Source organism: Catharus ustulatus, chromosome 3, assembly GCF_009819885.2.
Source record: "Catharus ustulatus isolate bCatUst1 chromosome 3, bCatUst1.pri.v2, whole genome shotgun sequence".
In the NCBI taxonomy this organism is placed as follows: domain Eukaryota; kingdom Metazoa; phylum Chordata; class Aves; order Passeriformes; family Turdidae; genus Catharus; species Catharus ustulatus.
The window spans coordinates 17,835,549-17,862,639 of NC_046223.1; the positions used below are offsets into that span (position 1 = coordinate 17,835,549).

General features: G+C 47.4%; 1 protein-coding gene across 1 annotated transcript in view; it reads right to left on the reverse strand.

Moving 5' to 3' along the window:
- Positions 1–2,782: 2,782 nt before the first annotated feature.
- Positions 2,783–27,091, reverse strand: part of GALNT14 (polypeptide N-acetylgalactosaminyltransferase 14) — a 90,956-nt gene continuing 66,647 nt past the window's right edge. The window contains exons 7-15 of the mRNA XM_033055746.2: positions 25,607–25,694; positions 24,894–24,978; positions 23,404–23,507; positions 18,921–19,047; positions 16,403–16,495; positions 14,981–15,064; positions 13,702–13,846; positions 6,350–6,469; positions 2,783–5,778 (exon numbers count right to left, since the gene is read on the reverse strand). Of these exons, the coding sequence (XP_032911637.1) occupies positions 5,620–5,778; positions 6,350–6,469; positions 13,702–13,846; positions 14,981–15,064; positions 16,403–16,495; positions 18,921–19,047; positions 23,404–23,507; positions 24,894–24,978; positions 25,607–25,694 (1,005 nt within the window). The 3' untranslated portion in view covers positions 2,783–5,619. The remainder of the gene's footprint in view (positions 5,779–6,349; positions 6,470–13,701; positions 13,847–14,980; positions 15,065–16,402; positions 16,496–18,920; positions 19,048–23,403; positions 23,508–24,893; positions 24,979–25,606; positions 25,695–27,091) is intronic.

Here is a 27,091-nt window from a genome sequence, read left to right on the forward strand (position 1 = left end):
CAGCAGCATCAGAATTCATAAAAAGTGCTCAAAGTGCTTGTAACACTGATTCTTCTGAAAACATTTACAACACCAGAGCAGCACTACAGCACCAGGATGCCAATCTCCATTAGAAGAGGCTCACATAACTGCTCCAAAGCTGTGAAAAGGAGGCAGGGTTTTTATCTGTCTGCCGCAGAGACACAGACACATGGATCAGCAGGTGTCTCCATAGCCAGAGTTAGGACCACACAGAGCATGTTTAACACCTGACACAAGCACAGCTTGGGCCACAGGAGCAGTGCAGAGGCTTGTGCTCTTTCAGAAAACTGCAGACTGGGGGGACTTTTGTTCAGGTGCTGTGTTATAAACTTGTCCCTACGGTGCAACGCTTAAGTCATTTAGGACTCTTAAAAATAACCCTAAATACATATTTACTGACTTGCAGATTCCCAAGCCTTTCAGCCTGGGAACAGTCCTAATTTCACAATATCATCCTTTTATTACATCTATCAGGTTACATACAAGCTTTCAGTGCTCCTTCTCTTTTCTTCCTCTTTGGTTGGATGGGTGGTTGGTTTTACAACTGAATTTAACCCTGTGCAGTAGCAATACCTTGTCTGGACACTTTTTCATGTAAATCACAGGAAAATGAGAGATATCATTCATTGGACAGATGATAGAGTTATTACACAACTGCTTTATGCAAAACCCAGCCCCAAAACACAGTCACGACCTCTTTTGTACATCACACAGATCCAGTCTGGGTTTCTTTAGTGCCCAAGCAGTATCAGAGAAAACAGAACAATCCTGAGCACCACAAAAGGAGCATTCTTACCTGTAATTTTTTGTGTTGCTTTTCTGTCAGCTTGCGCTAAAATGCAGCTCCATTCGAAACTTAATTAGACTCAGTTGGAGAGGCAGTAGCTTGCAACAGGTTTTTATTCTTACAGAGTTCTGAAGGCACTTCCAGTGAGAAACAGAACAATGGACATTGTAAAACACCCATGTATCTGGAAAAGTGCCACTGGATTTCAGCATGTAAGTCTCAACATAAGCTGGACACCCCTACCAGGCTTCCTTTAACTCTCCAGCCATGTAAAGCAGCTGCACATTAAAACTGGTGTTGGACTGACCATTCAAAATTAATCTAGCACATTAATTAATTTAGAGCATTAATGAACAGCATTTCTTCTGTTGCTTGTGTGAAACCTGCTTGACTTTGCTTCCTTTACCCCTTCTACTAACAATGCCAGCCCCCAGCTTTTCACTGAAGCTTTTAAAATCTGAAATGCGAGCAGTGCAGATCGTACTGCAGAGCTGTGATCAGAGCGTGAGCCACAAGGAACACCAGCCTGTTACACCACAGACCCTGCTTTGCTTAGGGCACTGGGGTGGGCTGAGCCTGTCTGGCAGCTCTGCCCCTACTCCCTCCCCTCCCAACAGGATGGGAGAAAGAACCTGAAGGGCTAAAGTGAGAAAGGCTGTGAGTCAAGATAAAGACAGTCAGGAAGGAAAATTAAATTGAAAAACCCCAAAAAGAACCAAGTGATGCACAGGCAGTCAGACACCACTTGCAGCCTGATGCCCAGCTAGGTAAAGACCTCCTGGGGAAAACTCCTCCCAGTTTTACCTCGGAGTGTCATATTATATGGGATGAGATGTATCTTTGGTCAGTTTGGGGGAGCTGTCCCAGCTGTCCCCCCTCCCAATCCGCTCCCCCAGCCCCAGACTGCTCACAGGGCCAGCAGAGTGAGAGATGGAGAAGGCCTTGACACTGTGCAGGCACAGCAATGACTAAAATATTGTTGTGTGTTATCAACACTGTTTTGGTCACCAGTCTGAACCACAGGACCTTACAGGCTGTTAATGAAGCAAATTAACTCCATCTGAACCAGACCCTGTACAGGCAGATAAAAAGGGTCCATGGAGACTGCCAGCCCAGTACTGCTGGCATGGCATGCAACACAAACTAATCCTTGGCTTCTTCTCTCTTCAAGACACTCAGTCTTCACTAACATTTTGGGAAACTGTGGCAAGGAAATTAGGTAAACTACCCCAAGCCACTCCTAGGAGCAGAAGGCGGCATTAGCACTCAGGGCTGGGCTTGTCTTGAACCACTACCAGTTCTCCAGTCTTCATCCTCCAGCCCCATTTTGCTGATGCACTGCTGGATAAACAAAGACCTTTTAATTCAGTTTCCACCTCTTCAGCACTAAATCACTACCTCAACATGCTGTAACCCAAGGTTCTGTGCACAGATGATCTGTGTTGTTACTTTATGGTATTGCACTGGTACAGAGAGATGAGCACAAGGCAGCTAGAAGTCACGTAAGCAGCAAGGTAAGGACTGCAAGACTTCTCCAGCCCAACTAAAATCTGACAGACATTCTTCTCATTGGAACATGGATCTCCTTTGAGAGGGAGGGGAAGTGCTTTTTTTTTACTTTTTCTGGTGTGTTTTGGAGTTTTGGAGTTTTTTAAAAAGCCAGTAGTAGTTCTAGTCTTGAGTTTCCTGCTCTGAATCTAATTTTCTCAAGGCACAAGAAGTGACTTACCTGGAGATCATAAAGGCTGTCACAAAGCTCAACAGCCAGGATTAGAATCATATTTTCTACTTTATCTTATGTTCTTTCAAGTCAGTGCAAAATATTACCAAAAAGCATTACTACCAAATGACACTGGGGCTTAAGAAGCATTGGCATGGGAGCCCATCTAGATCCCAATCAGTCACATTGTACCTGTTCACAGCATGATAATAATTCGTCTAGGCATTGAAAATACACAAAGCAAGAAAAGTTCATCTGTTTTCAGTGTATTTTAATAAATGAAACAAACCTGAAGGTACGAGTTGAATTTCAGCAGCACGTTAACCTTTTCCCCGACACGATGCAAGGTCTCTTTGCAGGGTGTTAAAGCAGATTTGCTAAATGCCATATTGGGGTTAACTCTGGAGACTGCCAGACCACTGCCAGCTTAATATAAAGCTCCCTAGGAGTCAGGCTGATACTCTCAGGCTTCTCTGAAAACAGTGCTGATCCATAGGGATAATCTCATTTCCTGGACCATGAAATAAGCTGTAGCCCAAGGGTTACAGCTGATGGCTCTGTGAGACACAATCACCAGTTTGACAAGTGCTGCTGTTCCAGGTCTGTGAGGTACATGGTGGCTTTTGGGCCTGCAAGAGACTCAGCTGAACCTGGCTGCTGCTCTCTGGAAGGAGACACCATGCCTGATGCCCCCCTTGCCACTGCCTGCCTTCCATTGTTCCCAGACACATTCACAGTGACAACTTAGCATGTTTGGAATAGGAGGGGTTTGCTATGGCATTTGTGTTTCCCAAAAGGCGAGAGAGCTGCAAAGCTGATCAAACAGCTCCTTCCTAGAACACATCCCTGCAGGTCCCGTGGGTCCACGTGCCCAAGCACACACACATATGCAGTGAGGTAGCTGTTTCTGCTAAGGCTAAGAGCAGTTGAGAGAGCTTTGGCTGTCAGGAGAACGGAGATTTTCAGCTTTGGTGGAAGACAGTAAAGCTAGATAGGTCTGAGGTCCTGAACTTCAAAACCCATGCCAAGTTGTTCAGCAACTTGAATTTTCAGAATCGAATTGCCAGCTGCTGGGCAGTGCCAGGCTGTGGGCACAGTACAGGTGTGAACATGTTAAGCTTCAAGCTCATGGGAGCTGCCTTCCCTTGTAAACACTAGACAGGGAATTACTACCCCTTGCCTGTCATCACCATTGTGAAAAGTAGAAGTGATATGTCCCTGTTCAATTAAAAAGAAGCCCAAGGTCCCTGCCCTCCTTTGTGAAATGGGTCCATTCCATTTGAAGTGCTCCCCTTTGTTCCCTGCACAGAGTGGTGGCACGGAAACAATGCCACCTCCCACCATGAAATGACAGCTTGCTCCAGCCCTTTCATAACAGAACCCCTTGAGGCTGGCACCAAGGGAGTTTGATGAGGTTAGTAATCACTGCAGCACATGAAAAGCATTTTGCACTGCGACCTTTTGCACATAAAGAGCTATACTGGCTCTGCTTCTAAAGCCAGGAAGATTTAAACACATGGCTTTCTCCCAGCACTGAGGGAGGAGAAACTGAGGCAGTAAAACCCTGAAAGCCAGCAATTTATTCAAGAAGGGATGCTGAGAGCACTTGAAGGCTTAAAGCTTATGGTATTTCACCTGCAGTTTGCAGCACAGGAAACAAAGGACAGGACTTTCACTAAATCCCAGCATTTTTAGACAGAAATGGTGTATTTTTTTTCAAGTCACATTGACAGTCCTAGGAAAGTTCTCTCTGAGAGTCGTTACTACACGAGAGCTGTGTGCACAGCTCTTGGTGAAGCAGGGGCTGTTACCTGTGGCTGTAGTGACAGGCTGGAAAGGACCTTCCAGTCTTCTATTCCCAAGACCCCTCCTGAGGTGGTCTGTCCTACTCTCCTCACTCCCACACAGTGGCAGCACCTGACATGATCTCTGGTAAAAGACTTCTCTCCAAAAACTGAGGAAATAATTTCTGCCTGGGTCTGGTTATGCTAAGTGACTTTGGTACATTGTGGCCCAGGCTGCCCTGCTCACAGGTGTGAATGGAGAATCCCAAACCTTTTCTTCAGTACTTTACATTGTGGGCTACAAGGTAACTGGGAAGCAAAACCAGGTAATATTCCTTTTCCTTTCTTGGAGCAGTCTCTAATTTTGATTAAAAATTAAACCTTCACCATTCCATCAGCAGCAGCATTTTATGGGAGTCCCTTCATCTGTAGTTTGGAAATTGGGAAACAGAAATATGACACAATTACCTTCAATTATCAAAAATATTATTTTTATGGAAGAAAAGTGAAAATTTGAATTAGTCCAGATCTGAAGCAGAGCAGTGAGAGACACATAGCAAAATTTTAGGGGAGTTTTCAGTGATCCATGGCCTTCAGAGAGGAGAAATAATCACGTTACTGCCTTTCCTCCGAGCTTGACAGAAATTTATATCCTTTAATCTCATGCAGTGAATCCTCTGTTTGCTTGGGCTTTGGAGATTCAACAAGCACTGTGCGCAGTTAGCACAGAGCAGGATTCCCCCATCACTTGCTGTTCTGATCCTGGCCACAGCTATCAAGGACTGCTCTGCAGAAGACAGAAACATCCCCAGCAAAGTGCAAAAACAATTCACTGTCTTCAGCTTGATCCCTGGCGACGTTTCATAGCATCCCTTGGCACATCCCACCTTGTGCACTCACCTCAACCCCCAAAAACTACTGAGATGCTTGTTTTACTCAGCCTGTCTTCTTTAGGAATTAAGGCTCTTCTACCTGTGTTTCCAGGGAGATTAATGAATGCTGTGCAAGCTGAAGTTCCATACAGCCCATTGCAGGACCCCCCAGTACCCCTCTAAAACATTTCAAGCTTGTTTTTCTGCCATCCCTCCTCCTTGACCACCAACAGGCCAATACCAGCTGCATGCCAGGAGTCAACATCCGCTGTTCCACCTGGAGTGCCGTGTCCCGTTTTTATTTGAATGATTCTCCTCCTGTCCCAGAGCACACAGGGACCCCCAAAGGTTTGGATTTGAGCCCCATCCGGTGCGTCTCAGCCGCGCGTCACCACGTCCCGCTGCGCGTCCCCGCCGCGCACGTCCTCCCGCAGGTCACGACATCACCATGTCCCAGCGCTGGCTCATGGCCGTGCTCTCACAGGGGTTGATGACGAGCTCTTTAACGCTCTCGTTCGTGTCCCCGATGGTCTCGGTGTCCAGGCAGAAGCGGGAAGCTATGTGCTCAATGTGCGAGCCGACTTTGCCCCAGCGCTGAGGGGAGACACCACAGCAGACACAGGTGAACGAGCTTCCTCCCCACCATGCTTTCACTGCACTGCTCCAGCAACAAGAGGACAGCTGCCATCAAGCCCTTGTGGCCTGATGCTGTCAAGTACAAGGTCCCCAAGCCCACAACAAGCAGAGCACACGCTGAGCGTTTTTCCCATCAGAAGCACACTCATTTAACTCAGCCTCTTCCTGGCTTCAGGAAGATAATATATTACTAACAGCTTTTTCCCCAGGTCACTGGTTCAAATGCCAGCTCAGTGATTAACTGCAGGGAAATGTTAGCATCTGCTGCCTGACTGGCAGCCCATGTGAACTAAATTGCCAGTTTGGGTTTGACTTCTGCATTGAAGTATCCAGATCACCACCCTCACTAATAGACATCCTTATCAACACACTCATTTAAGAGGCAAAGGGCTGAACAGGCCAGAGTCTGTACTCCCAAATTGACTGTGCTTCCCAGATGAAGTCAGAGCACAGGCCATTTAATGTGCAGTAATACTGTGATGAAAGAAAGGGAACTTCAAAGAAAAAGGGGGAAGTGAAAAGGGCTCACCTGCTTGTTGTCACCTTCTTTACAAGGTGACAGCAGCACCTGGGAACCAGGGAAGAGGGTGTACACAGACAAACACAGCTGCTGCTGGCGGACGTGGTGGTTGTACGTGTACGTCCATTCCTGCACAGAGGAAGAAAAAGAAAGGTGGTGAGAGAGCAGTGTTGATTCTTGCTATTCTTCTACGTGGAAAACAAACACTTTGGTTTGGATCCTGCCCCTTACAAAATCAAGCACAAACCTCATGGACTTCAAGAGGCATCAGGAGAAGTCACTGGGATTTTTCAAGCCTCCCCAAAATTGCAGTTGTCATTGAGGAACTGCAGGTACCAAAAATATGTCTGCAAAAGCTGCTGGAACATGTTTCATGAGATAAAAGATACCCTAGCTGGAACTGGGCTGTAGTTGGAGAACAAAAAGATGGGAAAAAAAGCAGAAGAAAAGCAGGAACACTACTAACCACACAATGTGCAATCCTATTTTTTTAGGGAAGAGCAGCAGAGATGCTTTGCAGCTGTCAGTGGGAGACAAGAGGTGATACATAGCAAATGTCTGAAACTCGTGGGGTCCTGTTCCCAAATACCACAAAAATAAAGCTCTACTTTCCATCAAGGCAGTGGGACCAAATTTAAGAGGTTTGCTATAACCATTGCTACTCTCGTTCCACTGGGCTGCCTTGGAAGTTTTTTCTTTTGCTGCTCTTTCATGTTCACCAGCTTTTTTTCAGATTCTCAGCCCCAGAAATAAACTTTGAGATAGACTTTGTCCTGTGTAATGCTTACCAAACAACAGAAGAGCACTGGGATTACCATCTTGTTCACCATTTGATATTTTTGGGAGAAAAACAGGAGCAGCTGATAGTTGTACAAGGATTTCCAAATGTGCTGGACAAAGCATCATGGATGTACAGACACACTGCTTAGCCCAGGAGTGTTCCACAGAACTTTACTCCAACATTTATTCCAGCTGAACATTTTCTATCACTTATCTGTTCCTGTATCACCCAAGAGCACCTCCTGAGAGGATGCCACCCAAAAGATGTCTGTCTCCCTGTTATTTGTGGGTGTGCACAGACAAGAGCCAGTTTGGCTGCTGGGAAACCACAAACCATGCTTTCACATAACCCTGGAGAGGGAATTCTGGAACAGGTGTTTTGCTTGTAACTTTGTGTGAGCATCAACTTTGAAATTATAAAGAGTGGGGCTGGAACGGTTTTCCAAGGGCTCCCAGCCAGGCTGCAAAGCAGGATCAACTCTTGCTGTGTAAATGGCTCTGAGCAGCAGCAGCAGGAGAAGATGGAAAGCAGGTTTCTGAGCCATGGCAGGGCAGGTGAGCAGGGCTGGAGGACCAACAGCAGGCTGACTTCAGCATCAGGGTGCAATAACTCTGCCGGAGACAGCAAGGCCAGGGAGCAAAAGAGTTCCCACAGGAGACCCCAAGAGCCACAGCAGATGCTTTGACAGGTTACAGGCTATGAAAACTTTGAACCTGGTGTGAAAGAAAAGGTGCAAAGAGGAAACAGAACAGTTGGGAACTCAGCTGTGGAGGAGTCAGAGCTCTGTGAGAAGTGATGTGAGCAGCAGTGCTGGCATTGGAGAGGAAGGCAGTGCTCAAACATATGGCTGTTAGGCTGAGGCTGGAAAAATGGGGCCCCTGGGAGACTTCAACCCTTTCTGAGTGCTGGAGGGGAATGTGAAGAATGGCTGCCCTGCTCTCAGAGCTGGGATGCCTGCAGTTCTCCTGACTTTGAATGGTGGAGGTTTTGGGTTGCATTAGCATGAGTTATTAGAGCAGGGAAACACTTCCAGTCCTTTGGTATTTGTCACCGTCAGCAGCTCTAACTCCTCTCCTCAACTTCAAAACAGACAGCTACAGGCATTTAACTCCTGGGAATATAAATCCCACTTTCATTCAGGTTCTTAGCCACCTGGAAGGGAAAACATGCTTTTGCACAGCAGACCCAGCTCCACAAGGACTTCACACTGTGATCCTCATACTCTGTGCTTCTTAGCCCACTACTCCCCACCAGCTCATGGAAATCCAACCTGGCTTTCTGAACAGCCTGCCCACAGGCTCCTCAGCAAGAGCTGCCCATGAGCTGGGTACATTACAAGCATTCATTTTCAAAGCTGTAATCCACACCCAAAGGGCCTTCTGGCAATTACTTTTCTTTGTCATATGGAGCAGGGTTTACCTGATCCTACAGTGAACACGTTCCAGACATCCCAACCACGCACACTGTCAGCTGCTGTGTAAACCACCAGCCTGGGAAATCAGGTGCCAAATTAGTCCAGCATCTGTGAAGAACCGAACCCTACGGGGCAAGCTCCAACATCTGTTCTTGGCACCCACGCTGCTACAAGCTGCTTAGAAAACCTGCTTTACATTTTTAACCAATTGCTTGTCATTTTAGTTCAGGATAGGGCTGAAGCTGCACCCATGAGGCTCCTCAGCAGCAGACAGTTAATCCTGTAACTTGTGCATATTGAATTCTCCAACTAACTCAGGCCATCAGACCTTTTTGTTTTTGACATCTTAACATACTTGCTTCACTGACATTATCTCCTGGAAGTCTGCTCCTGACAGAGGTTCTCCATGATTTCTTTTCCAGACCAGGCTATGTTCAAACCTTCACAAGATTCACATCCTCTCAAGGCAAGGCCAGCCTCTCATCCAGCAGTGAACCATGGGATAGGAAGGGTGGTGGTAACCATTTTCCCTAAGCTGACATTCATCGTAAGAAGTGAGGGCTCCAGAGCTGGATGTGTGCATCAGTTCCACAGCTGACACTGGATCCTACTCTCCTGCCCCCAGGCTGTCCTTCCACTGTCTTTATCTCAGCTGACAGATTTTCACACAGCTCATCTATCTCGGCAGAATGCCTTTTTATGGAAGCCAGTCCTGTTGAAAATGTTTTATCCAGCTCTAATCATGTCTTCTTCCCTTTCAGCCCTAGATGAAAGCCAAAGAAAATTATGCAGAAATTGAAGAAATTTGAAGGGGAAGGAGGAGGGAAGTCAGTTGAACACCACAGAATCCATGAAAGACTTTAAGTTAAAATACATGCCCTGTGGCCACACAAATTTTTATCTTACCCCTTCTCTTCCCTTATTTGTATGAGTTGGGATTATTTTTTTCCCCTGTGAGGAACTACTTTATCTCCTAATCCTTGGCACACTGACATGGCCAGCACAGCAGTAACAGCAGCAGAGCTTTGCACCACAGAGGTTGTGCTGGATGGGGCAGCCCATGGTACTCCTAAGGAGTCCTGCAAGGAGCCAGCATGGCTTCAAGGCTGCAGACGTGCCTGAGGAGATGCCATCAGCATTTAGAGCTGACCCAGAATCAAAGAAAAACAGATATATGATGTAAAACTGACATCAAGATTTCCTGCCTTTTCGAAGGCAAAGATGGAGGGGTGGTGGAGCCAGGAGGAAGAGGATGGACTTGGAGGAGAGAGCTACCAGCTGCACAGCACAACCAGCAACCCCCTTCCCCCAAAGCCTCAGATAACACCAACCCCCTCATCTAAGCTTGTGACTGTTTCTCAAGGCTTCAGCATCATCTGAGCTGGCACCTGTCACTGTTACTCAGCATTATTGTGAATTGAGGAAAATATTTTCAGGAGTGACCTTTGGCTTGGCATAGCCTGGCTGGCAGATGGAGCAAGGGAAGGAGCAGTCCCATGGGAGAGCAGCGTTCCGTGACAGCAAGGCCTCTGCTGCCGAGTGAGAGGGCAGTTGTACCCTAAAGCAGGGGTAGTGGCTAGAGAAAAGTGTTTCTGAAGAAGGAGGAACAATCTAATTATTCAATTATCTTCTTAAAATCCCAAGGCACATGACTGCATGAGTCACCTAAGGACACCAAAGTGCTGCTCTCATGAAAGACCCTGGGATACAGCTGGCACTTCCACACATCTCAGAGAGGGAAAACAAAATACATGGGGTGCCCAGGACAACCTGGGTGCAGAGATGACACTGCTGCCCCTCCGCTCTGCTCACTCAGCCTGGCTCCCACAGCTCCAGCCAGCTTACAGCCAGGCCAGGTCACGCCCATGGAGGAGAAGAAAAAGGCTTTTGAAGGAGGAAGGTCAGAAGAGAATGTCTCTGGTTGACATGTCTCAGGAGGGTCACTTAGTTTGGATAGATGCTAAATGCTCTCCAAAAAAAGTGCAGATCTAGTCAGCACACAGAGGACCTCAAGCCAACTGGGATGAGCATCAAAGCCATGCCAGGAACATCATCACACCGCCTTTCCTTCCCAAGAAGAGTCAAGGTCATGCCACTCAAATGCAATGGCAACCACTCAGCTGCAAACCACAGGTATTTTGGGGTGCAGATCCAGGAAATGGATGCTGCAGCCTTCCCCGTTTCCTCACTTGTCTAAAAGATGCCTGAGTTTTACATTCCTCTTGCAGCAACTCCTTATACTTGTGTTATATCCAGGTCAAAGCATCTTCAGATTTTTTATCTGAAGTATGTCAGGTTTCCTGAAGCTGCTAATGACTTAAATAAATCCCAGTCAGATGTCTTTTCCAAACTCTATGAACTAATACCAACTGACACATGGTTTGAAAAAAAAAACCAAACCAACTATTCACATCTTCATTAGATAGATGAGGACAAAATTATGATCAATTCTTTTCCCTCAGATGCATTTCTCTCATGAAAAACCAAATCAATCTGTTCATTTAGCAAATGAAAAGCAAGAAGGCATGGAGTCCTGAGGCTCCAGTGGGCAGGAGCACAGGCAGAGCCTGCTGAGCCCTGGGGATAGGCACTGCACAAACTTCTCTGCCCACCACTAACTCAGGAGCCCCCTGACAGCTACTCTGGGATCCTCAACCACCTCAAGACCCCTCTGAGAGCCACCTCAGGGGACAGAGCCCAGCCTGACTGCTGCCAGGCCTTCTGGAGAGGAAAGGGCCAAGTGGATCCCCAGGATAAGACAGAACTCTCCTACACAAAGGCGAGGGGTCTTCTTGTGCCTCAGTGCCCCTTTCAGTAATTCAGGATCAACACCAGACACCAGCAGGGAGGTTTTTCAAGACCTGCTAAGGATGTAAGTCTGATTTCACCACTGAGTTCTAGTCTCAATTTACCCAAACTATGGATGTAGCCAGAGGTCTCACAACACCCTTCTCCTACACTACAGGTAGAAAAACCTAAAATGAAGAGCAATTGATTGCCATCTGACAGCTCTGTGCCTCTCTCCTCAAAACATGACAGCTCAGACCTTCTCACACCCAGTCCCAACACTTCATGCATGTAATGTTGGTAAAGGGCAGGAGCAGCTCAGTGGGGAGACAGCTACAGAAAGGCAATCAAAGCAACCAAATTACTGTAACTATAATGTGATAATAAAGAATTTGGGCAGCCAGAGTATTTCCACAGTACTTACTTAATGTCAAGAAAGCACAGTTTTGATTTACCTAAGCCTATTTTTCACAAAATGAAGCTTAGGGTGAACAAGACATGACTTCAGTAAGTTAAAAGTGAAGATTACTGCCCTATTCTGGTATATCAAATGCAAAACCAAGTAGCAATTCAGGACTGCTGCATAATCAATCTTACACAGCCTAGTGACTGTAACACCCATGTCATCCACAAGTTTATGTGGTCTTGTGGCAACTGAGTCATTAAAATATAAGTTTTTATTCACAATATAAGTTTAAACATCCTGCTTTAATCTCAACTATTCTCCATGGGTACAGGTAATGAAGAACTATCCGAGAAAGACACAGAAAGATAAAAAGGAAAGGCTTTTCTCTATTCCTGCTGTGTACTGAGTGCAGCCATTCTGCAATCTGTTTGTAGTGCATTTTTCTGTTCCTTTGCAGAGCTGGTCCTGGATGTGCACAAGAAATGGAGTTGCCATCCAGTGGGAAGTGTTGACCTACTGCAAACTGCTGTAGAATCAGAACAGGAAGATGAAAAGTTCTTGGCATGAAAAATTCCAAAAATTTACTGCACAGAAATGTCAAAACAAAATGTGTTTGGTGGGAATGAAACAATCCAACTTGCTGGCATGACATTTCTCATTTTAAAATACCACATCAAATTGGTATTTCAGAAAGACCAATACCATTTCATTTTGAAACACTAAGTTGCAGAAGCATTTTTCATTCTATTTTCCCAGATTTTCTTTTTCAAAAACAGTCAATTTATTGGAAGTTACTATTGTCGTTAGAACACTTTTCCTTTCTCCTGTAGAGCTAGCCCTGAAAAACGTGATGACCTGCTCTTATCAGCTTGCTGTTTGTGTGAAAATTCCATGTAGCACTGGAAGAAAGAAAAACAATTCTGGAACATGGAAACCAGTGAAACCTTAAGAAGTGTTACTGTGTGGCACTTGCAATTTTATTAACTACATTTTCTGAACTGACTAATATTCAAGTAGTCATTGTTGATTTTGCCATGCTGTGAAACAGATAGTAATTTCCTGCCTACAGACAGGCATGCAACTGCATTTGAAAGAGATACACATAATGACATGCTTTGTTTGCACACACAAATCAGGGATATTTTAAGCAGTCTCCCTAGGACTGGGCCTTTTATATGCACAGCTACCTGGTTTGAATATGTAACAATGAGGGTTAAGGATGTGCAGTCAAGTGGAAGCCAGCACACCACACCATTTCCTACTGAATGACTTGATGGCAACCATGGAGAAGCAAGGGATTGCTATCCTCCCTCTTTTATAGATGGGAACACAGAACTTACTGACATGCCCAAAATCACAAAGGGAGCCTGAAGCAAAGGTGAGTTTTGAAGCTGTGTGTATCTTCAGGGTCTTGCTCCAGAAACTCTGCTGCAAGGCACATGTGCCTGCTCTTGGCTCTAGGCTGTGCTTCTGAGAACATAAATTCATACAGCTTTTTCTCGTCTCAGTGAGATTGAAAAAACTGAGATCATCCTCATTAAATTCTCGCTAGTTTAATGGGCAATCCAATACTGAGAGAATGCAGACTATGAAGTTACAAATGCCACTGCAGCTCAGTCCATTTTGAGAGAAAAAAAGGCTGAGAGATGAGAGGAAGTTATAATTCTCTTTGCCTTTGATCTGTGCAGATGAGCAGCACGTGGTGTTCCAGGGCAGTGGGAAGAGCTCAGCAGAGGCTCCCACAGAGATGAGTGGGACACGCTGTCCTGTGGCTCCTGCACCAGTCCCTGCTGCTGCCCAGGGCCTCCATCAAGGTCAGGTGGAGTTGCCAGGGTTTAACAACATGCTAAGAAAGACGCTGGCAGAATGGGTAAATCCTCCAGCAGAGCTTTGGTAACCTTAAGGAATCATCTTGAAGCTGCCCCCACGGCTTCTTCCCATCCAACACCACAGGGATACATGACACATCTTACCTGTGCCTTTGGTACTGTGCCTTTGCTGCTGTTACAAGGATTTAAGCTCAGGATGGGGAGCTCTTGGTCTTCAGACTTGTGTGACTCCAGGCAGCTCTTCCTTTGCCTGATTATCCCAGTCTGATAGAGTGATTCCTCGGGAATCCTGTGGGAACAGCATGAAAACAACATCATACTGCCCCCATGCACAGGGAGGCTCAGTGGTTATAAAGCTGCACCATTTCACCTTCAGAAAATAAGGGGTGGCAATATCCACCACAATAATGAAGCACTGAGAGCAGCACGTGGACAGGACATGCAGAAGCAGCGCTCAGAGATGGATGGCTGACCTTTATAAGAAGCAAAAATAAATAACTGCACAAGGCAAACAGGAGCCAGGAAAAGGCTGTGAGCAGGCTGAAGGTTAGCCTTCAGCTTACAGGAGAGGGGAACTTTATAACAAACTGTCACAGAGCCCTGGCATTGCCCATGAATGCTGCTGTGCAATGCCACACATGGCAAAGAATGGAAGAAAATGGCTATAAATCATCGTTTTCACACAGTGATTCTGCACTCAGCTATTGCACCAGCAGGTCCCTGAAGGTATCTCTAGAACTTTACCATCCTTTCTGAGGATGGCTCCTGATAGGGACCAGGGGAATGAATGCAATGGTTTCTGAAGTAAATTGGTAACTAAAAGATATCTGTGCAAAAGCAACAATATTTAGCAAAGCATTGGGCTAGACGCAAGGCAGAGCCATCTGAATACAAGTCATAAAATCCTAGAGTGAATGGTTTCACAACAGAGAAGTCTTGAGTGCTGCAGAACAATGTGAAAAGACTGGAAATTAGTGCTTGTTTACTAAGCAGGAGTCATTAAGTATCAAAACACCCCAGCAGAGGCTATGGTGGATTTTCTGCCTTGGGATACTTTTGTAAGAAAAACTCTCTGATTTCCCTACACACCTTGTTTCACAGCAGGGCAGGAGGATACCTAATGAATTACTGAGGGCAAATGGGAATAACTGGTGCTGTGTCCCTCACCAGCCCTGCAGCAAAGAGCTTGAAGGAAGCAGATATCACAGAATATGCTGAGTTGGACTGATCTCCAACGCCCTGCAGTGTGCCACACTGTGAGCAAGCTGTGTTTAACGCCAGCCCAAAATTCACTCTGCCCTTCTGTGAAGCCCAAGGGAGGGGTGCCTATGTCTCTGGGGCAGAAGAAAGCTCTGTGGGGCAGGAGGGAGGGATGGAGCATCCCACAGGCCTGCTGGACACAGGTGGAGATCGCACATCGTACCGAAGTTCGGGATAAACGTTTTCCAGGTACCACTTGAAGCTGTGGCATTTCAACTTCTTCCGTAGCTCCACTCTGCTCTGGACACTGTGGGAAGAAAATACCACAGAGATACAATGGAAATGATGAAGGTGAGAGCCACTACACCAAAAAGGGAGGCTGAGAGAAACCCATCAGAAATGTGCAGACAGCAAACACAAGAGCATCAGCAGCTCTGGTTTCTCTTTGCATGAGCTTGAGCGGTTGTTTTGATCTCTCCCTCTTTGGAGCTCTCATTTGGTAAAAGCGGCATGATGACATATTGTCATTTTAACAAGGAGTCTAGAGCTGAAAAGGTTAATGGAAGAGCACGGACATTTAAAAATTATTAGTAAAAAATGTATGCTGTCTGCTATGCAATAACCCTTACCTGTATATAACAACATATTAGGAAATTAAAAGATGCTATTTGCTATTTTAAGTTACTGTTGGTTTACAGGACTACAGGAGGCCTTGATTTGCAAGAGCACCTAAACACCCTGGTAAGGTAGCAGAAGTTGATCACACAGTGAAATACTTATTTCTTTTATTAATAAGGACAAAATTTCTGCTGAGGGATCATGCTGTACAGTGACATTTTCAAAACTCCAGCTTCCTGGGCCAGTCTCCACCTGTGGAGCTGTTAGGAGCTGGCTTTTATGGAATGGTCAGAATCCTCCAGTACCTCTTTTTCACATAGGTCAACTTCTCTATACCATACTACAGTAAGCAGAGGACAGAGCTGCTACTTCATTCTGTCCTGATGAATGGGAGGAGGACATAATTTCAGTAGAAACAGGAGAGTCACTAGGACTTCAATTGATTTATCCTGGAGATTGAAGAGTGGTCACAAGGAATTCAGGTTTGGACTCAGAAGCCCCTGGAATCAGAAGGAAGCTTTCTAAGGCAAAGAGGAGCACGTGAAAAGGAAAAATACAACACAAATTGTATATTTACAAATATTTACAGTCCTTCTGACAGGGAGTAATTTCTCACTCTTCACAGAATGAATGGCAAACTCCCTGCACGCAAACACTTGCTGCCTTCCAATAAAGCATCAGCAGGCCAAAAATCTGACGATTTTCCTTCTTGTCAGCTGCCACCAACACCTCTGGACTCTCCCTGCCAAACTCCACTCTGGAATCAGAAGTAGTTCTATGTAATGCCAAGGACAGAGGCAGAGGGGTTTTCCCCCACCTGGGTTTGGTTCACTCTGGAATAAACCAGCACAGCATTTAAACTGGCTGTTTATCCACCTCACTGCTGTGCATGTGCCTACCATTAGCATTTTATTGTCACTACAGGAACAAAGCAGGCGGGTTTCCACAGCAGGGCGACGTCCCTGTGAGCACCCAGTGCAGCAGGCAGGGCACAGGCAGGGCACAGGCAGCACAGAAGAATCCTTACTTGCCAAAAGGCCTCCCCTGGGCTGCAGGTCGGGCAGCGTAGTAGTACTGCTTGAACTCATCCATCCACACCTCTGCCGTGCGCTTGGTGTTCCTGAGGGAGGCAACGGCACACGCTCAGACCAAGGTGGCATGTTCCAAAATGCACCCACTGATCCATCCTCCCGCCCTCAGCTTGGTCTCCACCCAAGCCCCTCTGAGCCAGCCTATCCCTCACTACTAGAGAAGGTACTCCTTCCTTCCCACTACTCCAAGGACCAAACACATCAGGCCAAATCAAGCTTGGATGAAGAATTCACCATTTCAAACTCAGCTGGATGCTTTGCACCCACCAGGCCCAGAACTGAAGGTTGTTTTAAGCATCATCTCCAAGGCAGGAGTGCCTGGGGTTTTATTTAGTGGCTGGGATGGAGCTCTGAAAAGTTTGGCAAAGGTTTTCAAATATTTCCTTTGTTTCAATCCTGAATGGACTCTCCTACTTTGTACTCACAGTGCTGCAGCAGAATGCCAGCCTCCCATGAGCCAGGTGGCTGCAGAAGGTTTCTGAACCTCAGCAAATCTTCTGCTGACTTCAGATGGCTCTAACTCCTCTTGCAAATGAATTTCTTGCTCCATGCTTATCTGCTTATCCCTGCCCAGATCAGGGGAGTCCTCCAATCTCCTGCTCCAAGGCAGGCCAGGGCGTCCAAGCTCTTGCTGCCACACCACTAAGCTACAGGTGCTGTGGGCAGGCTCTGCATCCAGCCAAGTCCCAGGTGCCCAGAAAAGGATTATTGTGCACATGAGGCCAGCCCTACACTGGAGTCTGGGCTGTCTCTCACACTGAAGTAGGGGCTCTGTGGAAAAGCTATCAGTACCTGACAGGAAGGTGGAGATATTTTTTGCTAGTACCTCTATTTAAACAAAAGTGCTACGGAGTGTCAGGTTGCCAGGAGCTGCTTCTCTCAGTCTATACATTGTACCATTAAGGCTGATAGATACTCTAAGGTTAATAACATCCCAGATCCTGATGCCTACAGGTACATTTCTCCAGACTGATTTTCAGTTCTTGCTGATTCATGGGCTTCCTCCTCTCTCTGTCTAAGGCAATAGTCCAAGTGCTCTTCTCATGAGACGACTAAATCAATGTCTACATCTGTACCTAACCTTCTCTAATGTGCAGGGTTCCTTTGTTTGGCTTCCTGATCTCATTTGAGTTTACAAGTAACAAGGGGTAAGTGCCAAGGCTCACACCCAGACATGACACAGACATCCCCAGAGCCTGTGCCTGGCCCAGAGTCAGAAGAGCTGTGCCCGTTCGAGCTCCCCTTGCTCCTCCTGCAGGTGATGCAATGCAGGTGCCACCTTTACACTCGGGTTTGAAGCATCTCTGACCGTGGAGGCCCCTCTGGAGTAGTCTGGCTTCACTACTGAAAGCAAGAGCCCTCCTAGCAATTCTCAAATTTGTGCTCTGTTCCTTGATGCCAGCTATGCCCTGTGCCCGTCACTGCCATCCCTTTCCTGCTCCACACACTGTGTGGCTGGAAATCACACATTAGGTGTTAGTGAGAGGGGTAATTTGCACTCCCCCTTGTCTCAAGCAAAGGCAGAGGAAGCTGCAGAGAGCCCAGGTCAGCAGTAACCCTGTGGCAGACACCTGGGTCTTCACAAATGCTGCTGGCTCTTTCTAACAGTGGGAAGCCCACACTAAAAGGAAAGCCTGGTGTGTAAGCACTCATAGCTGCACTCAACCCTGCATTTACTGTAAGTGCCCCCAGTGCTTTTCTCTGTCATTCACTTAAGCAACAACGTTCAGCCTTACACTCTAAAAATGGAGGAAATCCTTCCTGACCTCACCAGCTGCTCTGATCATCTTTGTCCATGCCTATTCCCACTTCTGATTTCCTCCATTTTTGCCTGATGTTTCCAGGATCTTAGCCCAATTCAGTCTGTGCTCCTGTGTGTGAGGAGAGGTGCCCTTCAGCTGGTATGTCCTGGCAGTCCCTTCAGTGACCATGCCACCAGGTGCAGCCCACTGCTGCCTCTGCTCAGGACAGAGCACCAGGCTGGAGACAGAGCCACCCACTCCAGCAAGCTGTGTGGCTCCTATCCCAGAGAGGCACTGGGAACCAAATTTTCTGGTTCAGCTGAGCCACACTGAGCCTTCAGACAAGGTCACTGGCTACTGACAGACGTTGCTGGCAGCCTGATTTCAGGTCATTATAAATGTGTTCTGATGACCTCAAGGACTAAATCATTTGATGTTCCTGTAGCCAGTGCTTGGGGATGTGCTGGGGCCATCCCTCTATTTCTGTGCTGATGAAAGCTACCATATAAATGTTCTATTTCTGTCATATTCTCGACACTGGAGAAATCCTATGGGACAGTTGTATTGACTTACATTTTTTTCAGCTCAAGAAATTCCTGCCCAAGGATATTTCAAAGTTTTCCAAACAAACTTTCCTGCCTGTCTTCTCTGCTCCCCCCTCTCTCTACAAAGCTGTTTCACAGAAAAACCAAAGCAAGTACAAATCACTTACTTAATGTATGTATTGGCATTTCCCTCTGGAAAGACGTAGGGATGTTTCTTCCGAAAGACGTGCCCAACACGGCTGCAGGGGATGATTTCCAGGCTCCCTCCACACATCCACACACGGAAAGAGATTTCTGTAAGAGAAGCAGCTTCAGGACTTTGTCTTTCTGTCCTAGAGCAGTCTGAATCCTGGTGTTAGTTCTTACTTCATCCTCTGCAACATTAAACTGGGGTAAATCACTTACCAGACAGGCTTTCCTAGGCACAACGGGCCTTAAAAGTGCATTTCAAAGCTTCTTTGCAAGCTGTTTGAAGTCAGTGCACTTGAAACCTGCCTCTAGCACAGCAGGTGCTATCACAATGGCAAGCCTGAGACCATAAGCAGGTCCGTTTTCATACACTGCAGAATCCTCTTGCCAGTTTTGTGCCTCCCTTATTACTCCTGCACTGCCTGTTTCAGAGCCACTTCCGTCCAAAGGGCTGTCAAGTTCACCAGGAGAAGCTATGAATTCTCTCCATTAATGATTACAACTGTCATTATCTTGATGAATCCACCACTGGCTCTGCAAAGTGAACAGGGAGCTGTGCATCCATCGCCTGTCCCAATATGGGCAGGAGCTTACCCTGCCCAGGTACTCTGGGCCTTGAGTGCCAATGCTGCAGGCAAGTAAGGCACACACCTTCACACAAGCAAAGGTCAGCAGTGGGAGGGATTATCCCAAAAATCTGGATAAATTGTCAGTATGGGAAATGTCTCCCAGTCACTCCAAGCCACTCTGTGGCTGGCCCACAGGGCCCTTCTCAAAGAAAATCAGCCTGTGGCACCACTGACACCATAAGTTACAAAACTCTTGGCAGGGAGCTGGATGAGGTAGGAAGGGTAAGCGGAATGCCTGATCTAATGGGTCCATCTGGTCCTGGTGCTTATGAAGCTGTGAATCTGCAGCTCTATTGTCAGACAGTCATGCTCAGACAGAACTGGCGTGGAAAAGAAATGAAATCAAAATGAAAAGGCTTCTGTAGTTCTTTGAATCCTATTTCTTCATCTGTTGACAGTGCAGAGCTATATGTAGCATGCATCTACTTCAAAATTAGTAATTCCTTTTCATACATCCCCCCATTTAACTACAGAATTAGGACAGGAGAACACCCATTGTCCTTGCCAGCTTGTGCTCCCAGCTGGCAGTACCCCCATATATGCCAGCACAAGGATGACTTGTCCCTAGGTCGGATGCTGGCAAGACAAGCACCTGTGGCAGGAAGGCCAATTGGGCAGTGTGGACAGGACTCCTCCTCCTCCAAGGGCAGGCACAACTGGCTTACAAAGCTTCCATCCCTCCAAAAACAGCTCACAGCTTCAGGGAGTAAAGACCAGCTGGGGTCTCCAAAGCCCTCTGAGCACACGCAGCCCTGAGCTGCTGCAGAGGTGGGACCCAGGCTCATGTTGCTCCCATCCCACTCCCAGCACATCTGTCTGCTCCTGAGCCGATGGAAATGGGAGGCTGACACAGCTGCAAAGCCTTCTTGCCTTGATGCCTGGGTCCAAAATTCAAAGCTCTGATCTCATCCCCAACAGCTGGCCCTGGCAGCAGGGACAAGCAATGGCAGAGTTGGGAAAGCACAGCAGGGAGCAGTATTCCTTTCCAGAAATTCCCTCCCCTTCCCTTCACTGCCGTGTTTACGTGCAGAGGCTGCCAACAGCAGCTGGAGCCTCACCACTTTCCCCAGTGCTGGGTATTAAGAGGCCAATAAAACGTGCCCTTGTGCCATGTCCTGGTGCTATATTGGGAGCAACCTTAATCACAGCTGCAGGGAAATGAGATTATGGCAGCATGTGGCCCCTCTAAGCTGCTGCTCTTGGCTCCCCTCGCACGTGGCTGTTGCTGTCACTTGTCTGTGTGTCACAGCACTGGCCACTCTGCTGGCACTGCTGTGTCAGTCACAAGGGCACCCTACACAAGGGGACAACCAGCTGAGCAGCTGTGGAGCACAGCGTGGCTACTGCAAGCTGCCTTCCCCTCCTCTGGTCCTTGTGCTTAGCCTGGGAGGAGAGCAGCTCCCTGATGTGCAAAAAGGGAAAGACTCCACCATTCAGTCCTCGTCTGATCTTTTTAAAGCCTAATGAAGAGGTCATCTCTGTGTACTGTGAACTGGAATGAGGACACAGTGCACAGGAGATGCTGAGGAGTCTCAGCTCTCTGCTTCAGCCTAGTTGCACCCTGCAGAGCCTGCTCCAGGTACAGCAGAGACAATAAAAGCACAAGTTTCCATAGGGAGGGATCACCCATGGAGCCACCCATGGCAGGTAACAAACAAGGTCTCTGGACAGGCAGCCAAGATCTAAGTGCCCCAAGGGAAGGTAAACTGAAGCACAACTAAAGCATGGTACAGGCTCAGCCAGAGGTACAGAGGAGCCAGGGAGCAGGAACCAACAAGAGATGTTGCTAGTGCACGCGGCCCCTCCAAGTCACCCCCAGGATTGGTGTGAGCAGTACACGTTGGGGTGCACTGGACTTGGCCTTCATTCTGTAAAATACCTCTAGCACTTGTTGCTGGCCTGCAAGTTCTTCCTGCCATTACTCATTTACAGGGCATTCAGTAAATTTAAGATGCAGAACACCTACGGTGTCCTCCTTCAATGCCAAACACGCTCACTTTTGTTCTGTCTGAAGCCTCCAGCTGCCCATCAATAACATTAAAGGCAGCAGCACTGCTCCTCAGGACCAAGTTACCAGGAAGAGCATGGTCCACTGCAAGTGCTGGGAGCAAGCAGGTCAGCTCCTGCTGTCCATTCCCTGCCCAGAGCTGCCCAGAGCCAGCAGCGTGCAAAGGAGAGATGGGACACGCTGTCCCTGACTACTGCACCTGCAGGAGATGGAGCTATGAGCAAGGCATGCTTCTGCTCCCAGGGCAATGGGCAAGATGGGATCTGCCCTGCTGCTATGCAGACCTACACTTTACTGCTGTCACATTATCCTTGATTTTGCTTTCCTTTGTCACACGAGGCCCTGGTACACCCTGCAGCACTGCCCGTATATATTCAGTCAGGACCAGCCCCCTGGGGCATAGCAGCAGTAAGAGAAACCTCTCCTCTGCAGGATGGGCCTTAACCAGGCATAAGGAGTACAATTCCTGCTGTTACAGGGCATGGGACAAGCTGCCAGGATGGAGCTTCCCCCAAGAGCAGGCTGTCCTGTCACTGTTCATCTCCCAGCAGCAGCTCCTGCTGGCTGCTGTCAGAGACGAATGATGAGCACAGACAGACAGCAGGTCAGACACAGTATGGCAGTGCCTCTCCTGCTCTTCTCCTGTCTAGTTCCCTTCTTGAATGCTTTTTTTGGGCTATTGATCCAGCAGGGGAAGTGGGAGAGCTGCCACTCCCCCACCAGGCTTCCTCACAGCCACCCCACTCAGATACTTCGGGTCAGTCCAGAGGCAAGATACCCACCCACAGTGAGAAAGCACAAAAGAGTGAGATTCCTACTGCATAACAAGATATAAATAAATAAATTACATCTAGAGGGACAAGGCATGTGAAGGAAACACCAGTGCCAGGCAGCGGATGGATTACTGCAAGGCAGCAGCATCTGCTCCCTTAGATGACTGACAGTATCGCTGTGCGTGTTGAGACACAAGAGCCTTCCTTCCTTTCTCCCCACTCCCCAGAGGTGCAAGCTATTAAAGCCAGGTTCTGATCTGTCTGCCTGACATTGAGTGCCTCCCCCTTCTTTTGTGGGTACAGACCATTGTTCTGATCCACAGCATCACTGCAGCTTCAAAGGGAGAACAGCCCAGCCTGATCCAGCTCTGCTTGACAAGGAGACAAGGGACAGGCTGTTACCTCGTGTGCTTGCAGGAGATTTCTTTATGTCCCTCTTGTCACATGATAAGGGCCAGAGGTGACAGAATTTAGGCCAGCTCAACCCCTTTTTTTGGTGCAGGAAAAGTGATAGTATCACAGAGAGCCAGGCAGCACTCAGCCACTCAGGGATACAGGAACGGGTAAGAAGCCCTGATACTTTGCTACCTGTTTGCTGCATGGTGATGGGGCTAGAGTTTCAGGTACTCTGCAAACTCAAGGAGGGACTGATACTTCAGTTTGTAGCTTGGAAATGTTGTCATTAATGGAATAAGATATATTCTTTGTTTTATTGATGAGAAAATAAGATCAAGAAGGAATAGGAGGGTGCCCATAGTGTTCTCCCATCTGTTGGTAACACCAAAGCTGAAAACTGTGTGGTTGAAGGTATTTACCTACAGAAAACAAAAGCAGCATGGAAGGTAGGCAATCCCAAGTACCAACAATTGTTCACTTCCCATCATTCGTGGTTGCTAGATCTCTCACTCTTCTAAGAAGACAACCTATGGACCTGTGAGGGAAACCACCCAGAGCATTCAAAGCAAAATCTGAAATGACCTTGTATCCATCTGGCATGACTCAGAAAGGGAAGCCAATACAGCAAGGCACAGGAGGATGAAGAACAACTCACCAAAGTTCTCCCCACCCCAGATGTCCATGGCACTGTCGTACTTCCCCAGGTGGTTGAACCAGGCCTTGTCGATCACAAACAGCCCCCCAGCAATGATGGGTGTCCTGAAGAATGGACAAGGAGAAGAGGACACACTCTCAAGCACTGCTGCAGCACCTGGATGCACAGCAGCAGCCCTTCCCCTCTGCCTCATCTTCCATGACCAGGATGTCACCTATGTATCACCTTCTCACCAAGAAAAGGACAAAACACCTCAAAACGCATCTGAGCCCTTCTTTCAGCCACCTTGGTGTTTTGCTGTCAATCATAAATTGCCTGGCACTTAATGACTGGCTAATGCACCCGTCAGCACAACTCCTACAAACCCAAAGTTGACAGCCCTGATTGTAGGCTTCAGCATCAAAAATGCACTTAGCACTCGGGGGTTATTCACTCAGACGGGCTTTTTGCCTGGAGCCAGCCTATTAAGAGCACCATTCTACTGGGGAGAGGAAGGCAGAGCCAATTCAGAAGGGTTTTTTAAAAGCCATCACTAGCTGTGTGATCTTTATTTCAAACCAGGGTTATTTTTCTTTCCTTGGATTAGCTAAGAAAACTGCACAGAGAAGGCCTGTGGAGGAGGGGAGGGCAGACCCAGAAGATAGCTTGAGGAGACTTGCTGTTTGCTGGCACAAGTCCCATCTCCATTCAATTGGAGACAGTGTGGAGGCCTCAGTATAGGCTTGGGGGGAAGCTGAAGTGACTGCTGTGCCCAGGCTAATCTCCAAAGCGCCCTACATTGCAGAGTGATCAGGAATGCAAGGCCAGCCTCTGGGAAGCCAGTGAGAGCTCCTGTTAACAGCAGCATCCTAAGGAGAAGCAGTGCTTTTCTCCCCCGGGAGCCTTCTGAGGCCCTGAGCTTCCTCCAACACTTGGTGTCCCCCACGCCTCACATCTGGCTGGGACTGCAGACACCAGTACCAGGCTTGCCTCCAGCAGAGATCTCCAGCAGAATGAAGGACCCTCTCCATCCCATGGCATGAGGACAGATGGCACCTCCTCTCCTATTCAGCTTTGCTCCCTCTCCTGCACACCCCCATTTCTGAGGAGTCTTCAGTGGGGTCCAAAGGAACAGAGCTGACCTGGGAAGGCTGCACTAGACACCAAGTTCATCATGTGGGCTGAGGCTGCCTTATTTTTAAGTGATAGCTGAACTGAGAGAAGCAGTTGCCTACAGCACTGTGCTTCTTCCCTAACCATAATCCTTAGCACAATCAAAACCCCAGTAACCATAAATACATCCCTTCTATCTTTGTGGCATTCTCAGGCTTCAGTGTTGGAAGGTGAGGCTGCACTGCAAAACCCAGGAGCTTGCTAGAGGTACTAGAAGTTCAGAGGTGTCCTGGAAGAGATTTCACACGGCCATGGTGCATGGGGACACACAGGAGGTCACATGAGAAGCCTGCCCTGCCCCACTTTACTCGGGTGCCTCCTTCCCCCTCCTGACTTACTTAATAGGCTCGGTGGGATCAAGTCGTTTGGCTTTCTGCTCTGGGGAAAGCTGCTCCCATTTGAAATGCAGACTCCAGTCAAAACCTAAAACCAGAGTAGAGAAGCGCCATGGGGAAATTAGAAATTGATACGGATTAGGAGGCAATGCAGGCTGCAGAAGCTGCGTTTGACGGAACATTTTTCCCCACTTTCAAATGACTTAAGCCACAGCGATGCAGCTCTTGAGAGAAAAGTCCAATGTGTAACATATTTTACTACTACATATGAACAAGAAACAATACATTGCATTACAATTTCAAAGTCAAGTGCTCCAAAGGCAGGAAAACTCAGAATTAAAGCTGCTGCTGAAACCTAGTCCCCCTGTGCACACAGAAGCACACTCTGATGGATACTGTGTGCTACAAATAGCACAGGCATACTAATAAGCACTACACTTGCATCCTCCAGTTGCTGCCCAGACATCTCCCATCTCCTCCTGTCACTTCCAGTGCTGCCCAGGGTGGCTTTGATGTGACCCTTCTTCCCTGCCTGACTGCCTCATCCACTGTAGCAAGCACATTCCTCACGCCACACTTACCTGTGTGCAGAGCACTGAGCAGTGTTAATGTGCTTTTTTGTGAGGCAGCAGGGGACAGAGGTGTGGTGCCAAGGCCAGTGCACATTCCCATCGTGGAATGGATGCCTACAGGACATGCACAAAGCTTGGACTTACCTCCTCTGAGGTCTGAGGAAGCTGCCACATAGGCAAAAGTGTCCAGGTTGATGATGTCAATAATGGGACTGACCACTCGGGTGGGATCCTGCAAAGCAGAAGTAAGAACACCCATAACTTCAAATGACACCATTCAAACTGGGCAAGGGACTCCAAACTCCTGGAGACACTAAGTGGCTGGAAACATTGGTGTCATTCAGTTTTGCCAGGGACAAGTGTCCCTCACTGCCTCCTTGTCCTCAGACTGTGCCTGTACTTGGCACTCATCTGGGCTGGATGCAAAGCTCCTTCTGCCTTTTGCAAATTCACCAAAATATTCCACTTACACCTCCCTTAAATACTTTTAACAGGGTTTTAGAAGTCAAGTGACACACAGGCTATTGAAATGACAGAGGAAAAACACTGCCTAATAGCTTAAATATGGGTATTTTTTTAAATGCACAAACTATGGCAGTACAGTTAGTTTTGCCAAAGTTGTGAAAGGGTTAAAAAAGAAAGACCTGATTTATTCAAAATAGTTGGTGGTGATTTAATTAACATCTTGTTATGGGCAAAGAGATTATACAAACAGTTATGAACAAAAATATCTACAGGAGGAAGAGACTCTGACAGCTTTGACTGGTCTCTTATCTCCCTTTTTCTTTTCAAAAATCCCAAACTCCAATTATAGCTCAAACTTCAAGGTTTTACCCTCACCAGATCAAATTGTTTTTCACAGCTACACAAAGCAAAGCATCTGAGCACACTCGGGCTCGCTCTCTCACTGGGGAAAGACTTTGTTTTAGAAATTAGTCCTGACAAAGAAGTATTCAAATGCAGCTATAGGAAGAAGTAACCAAAGGCTGTGAGCTGAGAGCTGGACTAGAGCTGATTTTCCAAATGAGCATGACAAATACTCAGTATTTCCATAACAGGGTCATGCCAGGAGTCTCACCATCCCTTTCTGTGAGTCAAAACACCTCACTGAAAGGGCAAGGTCTGCTGCACCTCTGTACTGCACGGGGGAAACACAAGCCACATCCAAGCACGATGAGACTTTCAAACCCACCTAATCCATCGTGGCTGCTGTGCAGTGTGCCCCTCAGGCTGCCACAGCTCAGCTGCCACAGCCAAGCATGCTGTAATTGCCTGAGGCTAGGGGGAAGGTTTTAAGCAAAGCATCTGCTTTGTGTGCTGGGCATGGCAGGGAAAGGATTGCATCCACTCATTTAAAACCTGCCCCTCAAGCATCTTATATATGAGCACTTCCAGCTAACTGACACTCACCCCCAATTTCAATCCCACTGCTACTCACTGCACAGCACAACTTCTTGTAAGAAAATCCCCTTCACATCTGGGCTGAGTGCACTACTGCAAAATGCTAACCTTGAGCAGTGCTGTCTTCTCCCTGCCTCACTTTCTCTGTCATGTCCTGGGAACATTTATATTTACTCAGCTTTCATGAAGGTCTCTCTGACCCTCAAAAGAAAAGCACGGCATGCTCAA